Raw genomic sequence first — 16474 nt, 5'->3', positions numbered from 1 at the left:
ATGAGAAGCGTGGTGCTACCGGTGCGCGTTCGAGTATTTCTGCAAGAGCTATCCTAAGAAGTGATGACCATGCATCTTCCACAGCCTCCTTTTCAGGAACAGCATTCTCATTGCACGTGTTCCTTCCGTTCGGTGGTGGTGGTGAGGCCGATTCAACCATAAGAGGCTTTATAGCAGGCTTGATACTGTAGTCAGACTTTCTAGATGAGCGTCTGCGCCGAGAACGATGCCCGACAACAACTGCTTCTCGGTGAGTCGAAAGGTCCCTCACCATTTTCTTCAAAACCGAAATTTCCTGCCTTATTTTCGGACACTCTTTTGACGAGGCGTCGTGGGGACCTTGGCAGTTAGGACAAATATAGGATTTAGCCTTACAGTAGTCGGCAGAATGTTGTGCACCACAACGGGAACATGTTGTAGAATTTCCACAGACGGCGCTCACATGATGAAATTTCTGACATTTTTGGCACTGAAGCTGCTTAGGAACAAAGTTGTTGCGAAAAAGCATCAGGAAGAATGGGATCATGGCAGAGAGGAGGAGTGGCCGGTACCACGCATAGACACCGCGATTGTCTTAAAGCAAAAAAAAGACGTCCTACTCTCCTCAAAGACAAAAGGTCAATGTCCTTCTTGAACCTCAAAAACAAGAAGCAACAAAATAAGAATATCAGCCAGTAATAGAAAAGTTCTTCAGAAGTATAGACTACGTCACACCCTTACTTGGTTGTCTTGCATTGCCTATTTACTTTGCACCCCCTTCGTCCCAGAAAAGCAGCATTGCCAAGGTCTGTGTTTCCCAAGAGGGCCCCCTTTGGGGGATGTCATTACTGTGTTCCATTACTGCAAGCCTGCGTCACTGAATTCCCCTTTTTATCTCCGACCGTACTTTGCGCAACCATTCATCGTTTGTTCCACCAAGGATTTAGTGTTCATCAGAGCGAACACAAAGGTTACAATACATTGCCGTCGCCCTTACATTCACTTTTTCCCCAGCAGAGAAATAGAAATGCTTTCAACGACGTGCTGAGATTAGGCTGCGGATCGGGAAAAAACGGTACCAGCGGGGCGAACGCGAAAGATTTCCGAAGAATAGTGGCTGTGGAGACAACGGCGCCCCGAAGCGCCGACAGAAATTACGCAAGACAGCCCCTCGCCCCGCTGCCCTCCCATGGAAGCGTTCCCGCAGATGCGAATAGAAAGCAGTACGTTTGTATTGCACACCATTTTCGGCAGCTGTGCGTCGAAGCACTTACGGAGCGCTTGCGTGCGACAGTATACGAAAAACTTGTTGCATGTGCCCTTCGGCTCACCGTGGGCTTGTGCGCCTTTCATTGTATTACAAGAACGGGAATTCTGGATGCGGTTGCGGGTGTTCCTGCAGATCGCAGTAGTATTATGGACGCGTGTACGGTTGCAGGGCGGGTGCCGTGTCCACTGACAGCGAGGCCATTGCAGAGTGCACTTCGTTATGAAATTGCAGAGTGCATAGGCGTGCGCAGGGTTCCCCATTAGGGGGGGCGAAGGTTCATCGCAGCGCCCCCCCCCCCCAGCCTACTAAGTCCATGTATGGGGCAGTTTTTGCGTCCTCCCTCTTAGGTGACTACAAGGGTCAATGTACGGAACAGATTTTCCACCCCCCTCTTGGGTGATTAGGGGGGGCGGCCGCCCCCCCTGCCCCCTCCCCTTTGCGCACGCCTATGGCAGAGTGCACACAAACAAGTAGGAGAGAATTCAGGCAGAGGAAACAACCAAATGCAGCCTCGTTTGCCTTGTGTCCTCGTTCGTTGCGTTTCTTAACGAATTCTTACCAACTCGTTCAGCTTTCGGTACTTTACACTGTATTCTCTGTTTTTCTTTATCTCCACTTCGACAGAGTCGGCCGTACACAATGCTACACCCAGAAGGAAGCAATATGACGGGCAATGATCGCTTCTACGGCTACTGCATCGACCTCATCAAGATGCTGGCGAGAGAGATAGGGTTCAAGTACGAGTTCTACCTGACTCCCGACGGTGCCTACGGGAAACCGCAGGCCAACAACGAGTGGAACGGAATGATCAAAGAACTACTAGACAGGGTATGCTATCGCAAGAATGACAAAAAAAAAACATTTTTTTATATAACATTCACCGAGAACAGCGAAAATCAAAGGTGGAGGTGATTGTAAGATCAGTTGGTAAATTGGTGTCGATTTCTCAGCAAATTCCTGCACTTAATTCACGATTTAATGTACGCCGCCCGCCGTAGCAGAAATTGTATATATACAGCATTTGTCAGTTATATACTAGCTAATTACGGTACCTTTCTAAGCATTCCTCGACTCTGCATGCATACGCCTCACTGTTTCGCCTCGTTAGTGTGTTAGTTATTGGCTGCCGGTCACTTAAAATGAAGAGATTACGGATCAGCGTCGTTTATCAAATTCTGTGTGCGGAAAGCAACGCGTCGTAGCGCTGTTCCTGTTACGACAACGTTCTCATGGTAGAAAGGTGTGTACAATAAAAAAATTTGTATCCAAAACATACATTTTAATCTTAGTTGATGCCCGAGTGGTTCGGGTTTACAGTGGTCGCGTCAATTTGTCAAAGCGCAGAAAGCGGACGCTGCCATCGTGGACCTGACCATTACGTACGAGCGCGAGTCAGCGGTGGACTTCACCATTCCCTTCATGAGCACGGGCATCAGCATCCTCTTCAAGAAAACGGAGAAGAGTGACCCTTCGCTGTTCTCCTTCCTGCACCCGTTCTCCATCGACGTGTGGCTGTACATGCTGACCGGCTACTTGGGCGTCTCGCTGCTCATATTCATCATGGGCCGCTTCACGCCCTACGAGTGGGTGTCCCCTCACCCGTGCGTGCCAGAGGAAGGAGACCTGGTGAACCAGTTCAACCTGCCCAACAGTTTCTGGTTCACAACGGGCGCCATCATGCAGCAGGGATCGGAGATCACGCCCATGTAAGATAGTCCTAGGGCAAACGAGTATCACCCAGAATTCTCCAAAAGCCGCATTTTCTGAAGACAGCCTCTTCCTTGACCTCGTCAACCCGAATCCTCTAAAGGTGTATGCTTTATGACAAAAAATATGGACAGATAACGAAGGCGGTGCAGTCTAACAGTCGCATGACTTCAACTACAATATTTACTTGCACATTACCAGTACTCGTTAGCACTAACCAACAGTGAAGCAGGAGTAATAAAAGTTTATTTTGCGAAATGGTATCGCGGTGCTAGTCCCGCTTGTACCCTATGCGGGAGGTCTTACTACAGGAACCCTCTGGACTTCGATGCCTAACGAACAGTGTTTGCAAAATTATGGCAAATGACATCGACTATTTGCTAAAGACGGGCAAACAAGCGCTAATATAGGCTAATATTTGCTATCTGACGTTATCACGCCAACATTATTTCCTATAAATAACGCTCGAATGATTGAATTCTCTAGCATATTGTTTTTAACAAAAGAGATTCTCAAAGTAACGCACCAATCATATATCGCGACTCTAAAAGGTGCGTAGAGAGTGCAGCAACAATGCCTATACACGATATCATTTTCGATTCAAGAAAGCCACCATCATGGGCTTTTAAACGAATTGTTTCAGTTTTGTGTACAGTGAAGTCTAATTACAAAGGCCATGAAACGTTGTATGCAGCTACCCAACGAATTTCTCGCCTATGAGCCGGCTTTAGTGCCGATCATTCAGTTGCTACAGATGCAAAAATGCAACATTCATCGGACAACTTAGCAGAACTTGAACACATTCGTAAAACAACTTATAGAACGCCCATGACCTGCGGCTTCTAACCATAGCATCGAGCGGGTTGCGCTGCCGCCCGGTCATTTTAAGGGTAGATGCGATTCGCTGTTTCCTGAACCACGAGTTCGGATAGAAAAAAATTCACCGACGATTACGATACTGCCTAATGTGAATTCTGAGCGCAGCTTCGTGCTGGGGCAAGACCAACTGTGTTCGAAGTTTGGCTTTGCGCAGGGTATCGACTATGCTCTAAATCATAATTTTTTTTTAATTAGGGCAGCACCCACTACGCCATTATTGGTCTTTCTGCGGATAAGCGAGGTACCCGCTACACATCTGTAAGGTATTATGGGCACTTTGTTGATGCTGCATGCGGCTGATGACGATGAAGAATTATGGCCGAGCACTTTGCAGTGGGTGGGAAGCACTAAACCACACACTCGTTGCGCAATTAGTATTGTGTGATGACTGGTTGTTATTTCACTCTTCTGCCACGCTAAATTACATAGGGTTAACGCGATTTTTTGCCCGACATGACACCTGTATAGGGTCCTTATGGCAAATGAGTTTCAAGCCCCAGCGTCGTTCTGTGGTAGATTATTCGACTGCCATGCAGAGGGCCCGGGTTCAAATCCCATTCAATGCTGGGCATTCTTTTTTCTTAATTTATTTTTTTCATGTCTATCGGTAACTTTTTCACCTCTATCGGTTACGCCACAGACGGCGACGGCGACACCGCTCAGCGCTGGAACGAGCGCCTAAGAGCTGCGCTCTAACACGTCTGCCTAACCTATAGACGTAGGCATAGGAGTCTGAGCCCACAACTTCTCGCTCTCTACAACGTCTTATAGTGCTCGACCATTCACGAATTCCTCCTGAAAAAAAAATCAGTTCGACACTTTCTACAAGGTTTTCAGGTTAATTGAGGTTACTGTTCGTAACAAAGACCAGTCTTACTGCGATGTATCTACGCTATAAGCTTGCGTGTCTTTTCGCAGTGCTACGTCAACGCGCATTGCGTCGAGCATGTGGTGGTTCTTCTCTCTCATCATGATCTCGTCGTACACTGCAAACTTGGCGGCCTTCTTGACGGCGCAGCGCATGACGTCGCCCATTGAGAACGCCAACGACCTCGCCAAGCAGACAAAGATATCTTACGGGTGTCTCGACGGCGGATCGACGTATCGCTTCTTTGAGGCGAGTACGCAGTATCGACGTGTGCTTCCTTTCGAAGTTGTGTACAGCGCTGTGTTATGAATCCGGAATGCATGGTCCGGTGCACGGTGTTAGAAGTACAGGTGGAACGACGCAGCACCGGCGCCGTGCGCTCGCTGCGTCGAACTTCGGTTCCTCCGCGCCGTCACGCCGCGAGGTGGCAGGAGCAGTCAAGAGGCTCACAGCGGCGCGCGCCGGCCTCTCTTCCGACCAAGCCACGGTGACGAAGCAGTTGTGGCCACATTGCTTCCTCGTTTAATTCTTGTTGTGCGATGGCAGGTCATGCTATTCGAGTGAGAAAGCCGTGAAATGGGCAAAAGTGTTTGTGCCGCGGTGCAACTCTGTGTACAAGACCTGCACTGAAAAGTCGATTTTTCTGCACCCTGAGATGCGGAACGCCTGAATGTTTGGCGCCATGCGATTCCGCGCAAGGACCGCGTGCTGCAGTCGACTGATTACGTGTGCGAGAAGCACTTCGAGCCGAGGTACATAACGAAGACGTGGGAAGCAGTGTACAAAGGGCACGTTCTTGTGAGCACATCACGAAAGGCGGCTCTGGCTAATGACGCCGTGCCGACGAAGTATTGAGTTCGTTTTGAGTTCATCGTCTTGAGTTCATCCACGCCGTGAGTTGGCCCGTTTTTTTTAACACCTACGTGCGTTTGCAGTCTTTCTCTCTCTGTGCGAAAGCTACGCTTGTTAACAATGAGAATATATGGGGTTTTACGTGCTGAAACCACGTTATGATTATGAGGGACGCCGTAGCAGAGCTCCACAAATTTCGGCAATGTGGTGTTATTTAACATGCACTGACATCGTAGAGTACACGGGTCTCTAGCACGCCGCCTCCATCAAAATGCGACCGCCGCGGCTGGGATCGAACTAGGGAACTTCGGTCAGCAGCCGAGTACCGTAACCGGTGTACCATCGCGGTTGACAGGCTACGCTCGTAAAGACTCCGCACACCGCGATCGACGTGTTCCTTGAAAGACGAAGTAGTAACGCTGTCTTCGGGTGACTATGCGAGACATAAACAGTGAAATATATTCCTCAGTTGGCAACAGAGAAGAATCGGAAACATATATCCACCATTCATAATGTCTCCCCTTCTCGCAGTGCCAAACCAGGATGCTTTTTCATATCCTTCGTCGGTGCCTCAAACTTAGCTGCTGGCATTCGCTAAATTCAGTATTTTATGCACGACCAGCTAAACAGTCGTATTCGTGACACATTTTTTTATCCGCGATCAACGACCGCAAATTACTTCGAATGTTCGCGACAGCAAAGACACTGTGCATTTTCTGTTGTAATACTACGGCTAATGCGGTATTTTTTCTAACTATCTAAACTATACTTCTACAAATAGAACTAATTTTTGTCATATTTCAGCGTGACGTCACTGTCATATCTTAATTGTCCGAATGAGGAAAGCATATGTTGAATTTGCCACGCCAACCTTCGCGGTGGCAAATTCAACATATTCACAGGTAGCGGCTGTATCGTCCAAATTTCGATTTATTCGAAGCTATTATTTATTTATTTATTTTTGCGCTCGTTCTAGCGCGAACGCACAGTTTTTTTATTCATTTCGAGGGGCGGTCGCGGCTCCGAAGCGACCACGCCTGATACCGCTCTTGAGCCACCAGTAGTGTAGCGCCATCTAGGGCCCTGTGAACAAGACGCCACAAACCGCGGACAAAAGTTCGCCGCTTCCGGAGGCGCCGTCGGTCCACCTATAATACTTCTAACACCGTGGTCCGGTGTCCTTTCGGCACAGTATGTACCACAGGGGTTCGGCAAGAACCAATCGCCCATTCTGTCACAGAATTGCGGACTTCATATTTACTAACCATCTCTAAGACAAGAAGTTGTAGTTCTCAGTGGGACTCCAGTAGATTTTGAACGTTTTCTTTAAGTAAGTATTAGGGTAATAACTTAAATATCTTTTTTTTCGCGCTCACTCTGCTTCGTTCTCCTCGTATCTCCGAAGGTAAATCTAGTAACGTAGAAACTGCATCAATAAGTATTCCTAAGTGCGAACGGCGTGCACGCACATTATTATTAGGTATCAGTAAGTCGACAGTAGTCAAACAACAGAAGCCTCACCCATTAGTCAACACTTTTCTGAAGAAGCTTGTCTACCTGAGGTCCTCTCGACACGTTGCTTCCACGATAAGGACTTCATTGTTCACCGACTATCACTTGCTTCAAATATCAATGTTTCCTGCGATCACGTTTTCTCCACAGAGGCAGAGCAAAATGTGCCTCACGATAGAGCCCGCGACAGATAATAAGATCATTCTTTTCCCTGTGCTCAAACCGGGCAAAATCACCTATCGCTGAATGCTCCTCACATGCAACGCGTCTCGCTTTGGCGCAGAACTCGGACAACCCGCTGATCAAGCGGATGTGGACGACGATGAACGCGGTGAGGCCGTCGGCGTTCACCAAGAGCAACAAGAAGGGCGTGGAGAGGGTTAAACGGGGCGACTACGCCTACCTCATGGAGTTCTCGTCCATCGAGTACGAGGTGGAGCGGGACTGCAACCTCACGGCTATCGGAGGACTGCTCGACAACAAGGGATACGGCATCGCAACGCCGCCCGGTATGTTCACTCTAGGTCTCGCAACAGAGGATGCTCTACAAGGCAGGGGATAGTTTGCAGCAAGGTCTCGCGCATTTTCCTCGCCTTTTCCTATTACCTTCAGCCTCAAGCCCTATCTTCGTTGCTAAACGCATTAAACTTTGGGGAACTGAAATTTGGGCGAGCTTGTTGGTGTTGATACTTGAACAAGGAGCGCAATAAAACAACGACAGGAAGAAGACGACCAGACAAGCGTTAACTTCAAATTAAACTTTACGCTCCTAAATCCACGCCTATTTATCGAGACAGATCACAACAGGTGTATAATCCCCCGAGAACTACCCACCCCGTTCCGAAAACGGCGAAGTCCGGTCCTGCGTACCACCGCCTCGGCACAACAACGCCGAATATTCTCATGCGCATTGGATGCCGCGGCATCCCAAGGGATCCCCGCCAACGCCCTCTAAGCAGCGTAACCGGCCTCCGGATCGGTTCGCCTCTTCTAGGAGTAATGAAGTTTTAATCAGGCGATCAATCGCTCAACAGAGGATGCATTACATTTCAGTGGTTAGCTTGCGGCGATGTCTCACTCAATCGCCTCACATCTTCCTATAACATTCAATAACATGCATTGGTTGTCCGACTTACTGCCTTCGCCATTATACTAAATAAGCCGTGAGGGATATCGTCCTTGCGTTGGCCGAAACTCCCTCATAAAAACAGTGGAGGATTTAGCCACCTTGAAATGTCACGAATACCGGCGAGAACGCTGAAGCTGATTATGGATTCGTCTTTGTCTGTCGCTTTAGCGTTCGCCAGCGCTTTAGCTCTAGCCGGTATAGTTATGCTCTGAACGTGTCATTACACCTTATTTGTTTGCAATATCACTATAAGCCATCTTTTACCTTCTTTTCCGTATTGAGAGCTGCTGTTTACATATCTTGCCACTTCATTTTCGTGCCAATACTATTTCGTTTAGCAAGTTTGTCTCATCGCTTCTGTATTGCTGCAATAATATTAGCGAAAGAAGGGGAATTTTTTCCGAGGCACGCGTTTATATGTTAGGCACAAGTGTTTCACACTCGGTGCGTGGACTGTACGAGCGGTGCTGGCTAACACCTCCCAGGGACACTCCCAGGGCTAATACTCCCATACACAGAAACACCCAATGAAGTAGACGAGGAAGCGCCTTCCGTCGTAGCTTAATTCGTAGAGCATTGGGCGCATAATTCGAAGGTTGTGGGTTCCGATCCCAGCGACAAATAGGGCGATTTTTCGTCCACTTCGATTCATTTCAATTTTCGTCACAATAACTACACTGCAGTTAAAGACAATTCACGTCATCTATGCTTTCCCTGGCCTAATTGTCTGTTTTATTCATTTGAAATAGTACTTGCAATTTTCACGTCTGACTGGCCGCCATGTTATTCTGTCACCATTATGCACCACATCACGCGCTCGTCATGCTGCTGAAGCTTTGAGTTGCGTAATTGTCTTCAAAGAGGAATAATGCTGACTGACGGTAGACGAACAGCACACTGAACCTACAGACATGCTCTAGCAGATTCGCGATAATAATATTCCGGATTTTACGTACAAAAGCCACGATACGATTGAGAGGCGCCGTAGTAGAGGGCTCCGGAAATTTTGACCGTCTGGTGTTCTTTAACGTGCACTGAGATTGCACAATACACGGGCCTCTACCATTTTTTCCTCCATCTACATGCGACCGCCGCAGCCGTAATCGAACCTGCGACTTTCAGGTGAGCAGTCGAGCACCATAACAACTGCTCCAGCGCGGCGGACCTAGCATATTCCTAAACATCGAAAAAGAACACACAGGTGGGTCACTTGTTGGTCCGCCCTGCAAATTTTTTTTTAATATAAATCAATCAGCCTACAATTTGTTTGATGAGGAAACACTTTCTGAGTTGCTGTCAAAACAATGTCCATTCTTTTTTTTTTTGTCCTTAAAAGACCGTGTACAGGAATTTTGGAAGAGCGGATAAAACAGAGGAACGAGCGATAATGGGCGCAAGCATATAATTTAGAGCTCGTCCCGTTGTGCCTTTCTCGTCCGGGTGTGCGAGCGCTATCAGACCTTTTGATATATATATATATATATATATAGTTAAAAAAATCAAGCACGTAGCTTGATTTTTTTGAACTTTTACTTCCGGGTCTTTTGTTAGCACTTCATTGTTTTGATATATATATATATATATATATATGTGTGTGTGTGTGTGTAACACAATGCTGTGCATGGTACTGCAGAACTGCATAAGGTCAGTGTAAGCGGCCAGAGCTGCACGCTTACCGGGGAAATTTGCATGCTATTTATTGTCCCGGCGTTGGAGCGAGATGAATAGTTCCTCTTTCGAGAGGGGAAGCAAGCGAAGACTGCCATTAAGAGCGCAGTGCGCAGTTGCAGATTCTCAGTTGGAGCTCAATAGCGGCAGTAACTGCTGTGCTGCGAGTATGCGATTGTGAAAACTTAAGGATGTAGCGTCGAAGGGACTTTACAATGCGTAGTGCAGAACCTCGCGCGCGTGTCCTTATGACGCGAACGATTGCATAGGGCGCCTGAATAAATTGTGGATTTTCTTTTTCATGAAGCGAACATTGGGCTACTGTAGACAGGTCGTAATAGGAAGTCTCAAGTTATATTTTCACCGCACGGTGACTTTCAGTATGCATATAAGCCTAAGTGTACGAATGTTTCGCAAGTCGCCCCCTTCTGAATGGGACTCGGAAAGAAACCCCTCGACTTAGTGTATTACAGCAGAATGTCACAGCCGTCGAGTCAGCCCGACGGGCAACGTGGTGCTGCTAACGTTTTAGTTGATTAGATTGAGTCGAGTCACATCGGCTATTTCCACACGTAGCTGAAGTTCACTGTAAGCTTATTAGCAAAGCCGACATAATCCCCTGAGATATTGTTTAAAATGTGGTCAGATTTTTATGTGTTCCTTTCTACGTGCTGAAGGCCCGTCATGAGGCATTATATAGCTTTGCATGAGGTTTATGCTGGCGAAAAATGTTTTATGGTGAAATACAGAACCTTAATGTACACACCGACGTTGTGCCTCTAATCATCTCACCTTTCGTTTGTTGGTGCTTAAAAGGACAACTTCGTAGCGTTTTCTCTTGCTTATAGTTGTTCAAAGGTCGCTTTAAGCCTGTCATTTAAGCAGCGAAGGCACAATAGAGCGCTTCTTATTGCTTCAGTAAAAACAACACCCTTTTCGTAATCCCTTGGAAGAAAATACTCGCGGAAAGCACTATGGAGCTTAGAGCGTGTTTGCATAGCATATAATCGATGTCGCTAATCTGAGGAGGCTCGTGTTACAGGATGCAGCGTAAGGAGCCAGGTAATGACAGGAAGAGGAGAAACACTGCGTACTTCACGAGCGCCATCTTTTGTAAATAGGCGTTACTTTCAGGCCGTCAATTAAGAAGCGAAGCCTAAAAAACGAAGCTGAAAACGGTGTCCCAACTATTTTCCTGCCACGCAATGAAATGTATCCTTTCTCATCATGGCTAGCGCAAACAGGGCACCGGACTAGATGAAAGTACACAGCGGGTGAGCTGTATAACAGGTGATGTTTTAACGGATAAGCATGAATTATTTGAGCAGAAAAGGATCGAGTCAACGATAACTACAAAAAAAAATTCCAAGAAAAAGCCCCCAAAAATCCCATTTGTCATGAATGCTTACACCCACGCATGTTGCAGGAACGACGCTTCAGTTTCGGTGACAGCTATCGATGGACGGCTGACCCACTTGCCTTCGCATTTTTGTTATTTCAAGTGCTTGCGCAATTTGTCGGATCCGCTGGTGCTCGTGCTAGCTGCACCACGACCGTTTTGTTTAGCTCTTGTGCGCAGCCACAATGCTTGCAATAGAAGGAAGGGTGCTACGAAGGCGTACCTTTCAGACAGCTAGTATGTATGTACGTTCAGATACCGCCCTGTTTAACCGAAATGCGTGCCACCGCTCGACGAAGGGATGGAGTAAGCTCAACGCAGCTGGCAGAGTTGGTGAATCTTGTACAGTGCTTTATAGAGCACTTATCGCCACCAGTAGCTGCCCGCCCTTCCTGCACCCTTCTGTGAACGCTTGAGCACACCTTTCCCGGCTTCTTGCCGGCACGCAAGATAACCTTCGCTTCGTAATGACCAGCTCTATTCATCCAAGCTTTGTGAGGCACAATGGAAATAGGGGACAACGGCGACCTTTTTTCGCCTATCTGATAGCAAAGCTGCTGCACACAGCTCCTATTTTTGTTCCCGCTTGAAGCGGTGTAACAAACGCTGTGAAGTAGAGGCGAGAGTCACGCGCGAGATACCAGCCGCTCCCAATCTGTCAACCTGATGTAAAAAACTGTCGCACACGACTTTTATTGCGATAGCAATTATGTGGACACTATCGACGGGTTTTTGCCGTCGCGGTCACCGTCATGTACCCACGAAGTCGAAATTGATAACATTCCCCTGCGCATCGTATGTTCTTCCGCGGGTAAAAGCGTGCGAGTGGGGTCGACGATCGCGGCTGAATCGCAGATCAAACGAGCCGGCCCATCTCCGTCACTCGGAGGGCGCATGCGATAACAACTGCCTGCTCGAGAGGCCTGCCGTCAAAGCACAGAGGAAGCGCCGCGCCCATCTTGAACGAGCATGAAAGGACGCGGGAGGGGGAGGGGGAGCTTGCTCGAACAGCAGCAACATTGAACTTTGATTCTAAGGGCGCGGCTGCGATCGCTGGCGCTCGCTATCCCGGCACGAATCAGCGGGAGGCTCGTATACCCTTCTACGTGCTGTGTTCTCAATGGGAAGAGACTGTGCGGAAAGAGCATCTCTCCCTGGAGCGGCCGTATTCTCTCACACCCGCGTTTTGTAGAATTACGCCAAGATCGCATCCAAAATAGTTTTCTGTCAGCGAGCCTCACTTCGTATAACATTACAATTTGTTGCAATCGCATTCATTGCTCCACCCTTGCTGTGAAACTGCGACTTTTTTAGAACTGAGCTAATACACGACGTGACCAATCCGTTCTTCACAATCTCTGAATGGGCTGAATGATAACGCTAGCTGGTGTTTGCGCAGACAGAGCTGAATAGCTCCAGCAAACATGGTTCCTTTGGAACCGTAATGAAAGTCATATTGCTGGTCCTATTGCTAATGCTGGGGAGAGCATCCGTCGATTGCCCTCACCAATACTGAAGTGTTGTTCTTGCAACATCCTTGATTGTAAGTTGTCCGGACAGATAGGACGTTTTCCCTTTTTTATCATTTTTTTTCTGGTTGTTGTTGTTCACTGCCTCCCTTTCTGTTTAAATATTTCATGATTTTCCATCAAACTTTGAGTTGTTAGGGCTTGTGTCATGGGCTTTATTCTAGTTCCCACCGTTTCCCTTCCAACTCGCCCAATTTTCCATCTTATTACGTATCCTTTCTTTTTTTTGTCATAAAGCTGTAAATTCTAGAAATACTTCTGTTATAGATTTCAAAACAGGAGAAAGTGCCTCAGATCAGGCTGGCCGACGTTTCGATAGGGGACCTATCTTTGTCAAAGGCGCCTTGTCATCCCTGGCGTGTTAGTTTTATGGGGTTAGTGATGACGTCATGTCCAGCGGCGGCGCGTCTGTTGCTGCCAACGCGTGTTAGTTTTATGGGGTTAGTGATGACGTCATGTCCAGCGGCGGCGCGTCTGTTGCTGTTGGCAGCAACAGACGCGCCGCCGCTGGACATGACGTCATCACTAACCCCATAAAACTAACACGCCAGGGATGAAAAGGCGCCTTTGACAAAGATAGGTCCCCTATCGAAACGTCGGCCAGCCTGATCTGAGGCACTTTCTCCTGTTTTGAAATCTATAACGTGTATCCATCCGTCGGCTCCCTTCTTGATCTTAGAAATACTTCTGGCAACATCCGTTGCGATTTATTTCGCGTACGTTACATAAGCGTGCAAGTATCGTGCTGGGTACCAGCGGCAGGGATTCAATCTAGACGAAAGTCAACATGCGACGTAAACAGTGCAAGCGAGGACGGCTTTTTAAGTAAATCACAATGACATGGCCTCATGACGAACTCGCGCACTCGTTCTCTCGCGAGAGATTACACTTAGTGATCGGGGACGAGACGTCGCTCACTGTTCGCACGCGAGGCACCAAGCCTCTGACAGCGGATGATATTGCACGGTATAAATCCAACTTGATATGGCCGTAGAAGTAACAGGTAAAATATTTCATGCATGGTGGGAAGCGAAGTGCGGATGTTTTCGAGTAATGTCACGTATATAGTTGTTGTCATTGTTGTTTTGAAGACGTTTCCTTCCATGGCCTTTCTCCATCGCATTTTGTATCTGGGTACGGTGACCGATTTCTGGCTCAATATACGAAATGATCAAGTGCATGTATAGCAGAGTGTCTCACTAAGGCACGCGAGTTCAACCACCATATGGTTAAACCATCACTCGTCAGCACTGGCAAATCTTCGCTAGGGTTGGCTGAATTATGGAAAATGCCGGCTATGTAAGTTTCGATAACGTTACCATGTGGTGGCTAACGGCCACTAAAGAAGGCTAACGTTAGACATCCGCTGTTATAACCCCAACATTTTTTTCATCCAATCTCTATGGAATGATTGAGCTATCTAACAATTTACTTTACACCGCTACGAGCTCAGTGTTTGACGCCTGGGTACGCAACGATTTTCGCAGGCTCGCCGGTGCGCTCGGTGCTGTCCTCGTACATAATCCGGCTGCAGGAGAGCGGAGAGCTTGAAATGCTGAAACGCCGCTGGTGGCGTGTCGAGGGCAAAGACAAATGTCCCTTGGACACAGCCGCTTCGGCCACCAACGAGATGGGCCTCTCGAACGTGGGTGGCGTGTTCCTGGCTCTAATATTCGGCTGCGCCGGCGCCATAATCATCGTTACTCTCGAGTTTTTCTGGAAGATCAAGAAAGTGCCCTATGGAGAACGGGTGAGCACGAACGAGCTGATTTCGGGAGTAGAACGTGTAATGGTTTTGAAGTTGGGCGTGATGGTGTGTCGATTGCTAATACAAGTGGATCGATCGTGTTGAGAAATTAGCTAACTATATGTGTTCTAAAATGTGCTTGTTCTACGTCAAACGTCAAAGGCTTCAATGAAGCAGGTCCTGTGCTAGCTTCGGCCACGTTATCCCGCAAACTTCCTAATCTAATCTGCCCACCCAACTTCCTATCTCCCTCTCGCGCGTTTTCTTATTGGTTATGTTGAACTCACTTAAAACGCCAAAGTGTCCTTCATTTGTCTTTTCAGGAATCTGTCTGGGTGGAGCTGTGGAAGGAAGTCAAGCTGGTCCTTTCCTGCAAGGGTTCCAAAGATAACCCACAGAAGACTCCGGAGGATTCACTGTCGAACAGCATAGGACTCAGTTCGTTGCATCACATCAACTACAGCACTACGAGCATAAACCCGGCCGCCAACGCTCTTCTGTCCAAATCGGCATTGCGAGGAGACAACAAGGGGCCGGACAAAAACTGAAAATTTCCCCGAATCTTCCATACAGCTATATAGTGCCTTACACCCGACATTCCTGAATATACAAGTCAATTTTAACCGTGAATTCTGTGAAAAAGGCATTGAAAACATATGCAATGCGAAATGATTTCGATTGAAAACTCGCAGAAAAGCTGGGCATCCCAAAACTTAACCGGTCCGTTTCCCAACATGACAGTGCCTTTATGCCTTTTATAGCTAGAAATGCCCAATTTAGCCCTGAAAAGAAGAGCCTATTGCCAAGTAAGCTGCAACATCCTTTATTGAGAGACTGGTATGAGGTGCAAAATTCACCAATCCTATTTGGAGGGAATGACAAGGAAGGAACAAGATGATGACATTGTGCGATAAAGGATTCAGCGCCTCAGTTAATAAATAAATCACGTCCGTCTCACAGACTTAATGATCACGCATCCACACCATTCATCGCTACTCTTATTTCCATTCATTAGCCACCGAACATCACAGAATGCAATCACGTGTCACGGTACCTGAGTGGAGAGAGTGAAACAACATGTACCGCTGGCACTCGCGTTTTAAGAAAAATAAATATACACGTTTCGCCTCCACACTCACATTTTGCGTGATATATATGAGTTGTGCGCTCATATCAAAAGCTTGCTTTGATATGAGCGCAATGGTTCGTTCCCTCGGGCCGTCAAACTTTGTGTTTCAACCTAAATCTTTATTTCAAGTTCAGCGCAAATGATTTCGCGAACAGTGCATCTGTGAATACGAATGCTCGTACTTGCCCGCGGGACATTGTTAAAGGGTTCCTGTTCTGCCTACACTCTCAGTACGGTCCTGGATAATAGCCTCCATATAGGCGGCATCCTTCTATGTACTGTTTATCATCACGGCTATGGACGGCCCGGCGAAGAGAAATATACGTTACTCTCTTTACGCGGCCTCGAACTGGAGAAGGGCCGCCTATATATGCAATCGCTGTTAAGCGGCCGAACTCCGTATGCGGCCCCACAGGCCGATGCGCGCGCGAGAGAAGCGACAGGGCAGACAGGGCGCGGCGAAGCCGGCGAGCGTCGAAAACTACTGCATCACGCGTGCGCGCGAACAAAAAAAAAGGAAGAAAAATTGAGACGCGCGCGCCGCGCACATGATCACATGATCCCCGGGGCGCGCGCGTGAAGGAAAAAAAAAAAAAAGAAAGAGGCGAGAACAGCGGAAGCTGAGAAGTTTCGTGCCGCGCGGCCGCGCCATCACGAGACGGGCAGGCCGGAGTTCGGTAACTTTCACCTGCTCGACAACGTAGCTACTTGGAAAGCGCTCAACTGCGCCGACTGCGCGCTTTGCGCCTGCCGCTGTGTAATATGTTTTCGTCAATGGATATAAAAGGTGTGTGTCGAGGGCAATG

At 47.8% G+C, this 16474-nt stretch overlaps 1 protein-coding gene across 1 annotated transcript in view; it reads left to right on the top strand.

Annotated features, from left to right (window-relative positions):
- Positions 1-15144, top strand: part of LOC119376055 (glutamate receptor ionotropic, kainate 2) — a gene marked incomplete at its 5' end in the record, with an annotated part of 43814 nt that extends 28670 nt beyond the window's left edge. The window contains 6 exon segments of the mRNA XM_049411357.1: positions 1874-2077; positions 2594-2955; positions 4754-4952; positions 7351-7576; positions 14280-14542; positions 14863-15144. Of these exon segments, the coding sequence (XP_049267314.1) occupies positions 1874-2077; positions 2594-2955; positions 4754-4952; positions 7351-7576; positions 14280-14542; positions 14863-15087 (1479 nt within the window).
- Between the last annotated feature and the right edge of the window lie 1330 nt (positions 15145-16474).

This window comes from Rhipicephalus sanguineus, unplaced genomic scaffold, assembly GCF_013339695.2.
Source record: "Rhipicephalus sanguineus isolate Rsan-2018 unplaced genomic scaffold, BIME_Rsan_1.4 Seq1075, whole genome shotgun sequence".
NCBI lineage: Eukaryota > Metazoa > Arthropoda > Arachnida > Ixodida > Ixodidae > Rhipicephalus > Rhipicephalus sanguineus.
Note: the sequence above shows the minus strand (reverse complement) of the source record. Positions and strands in the feature narration are given on the sequence as shown.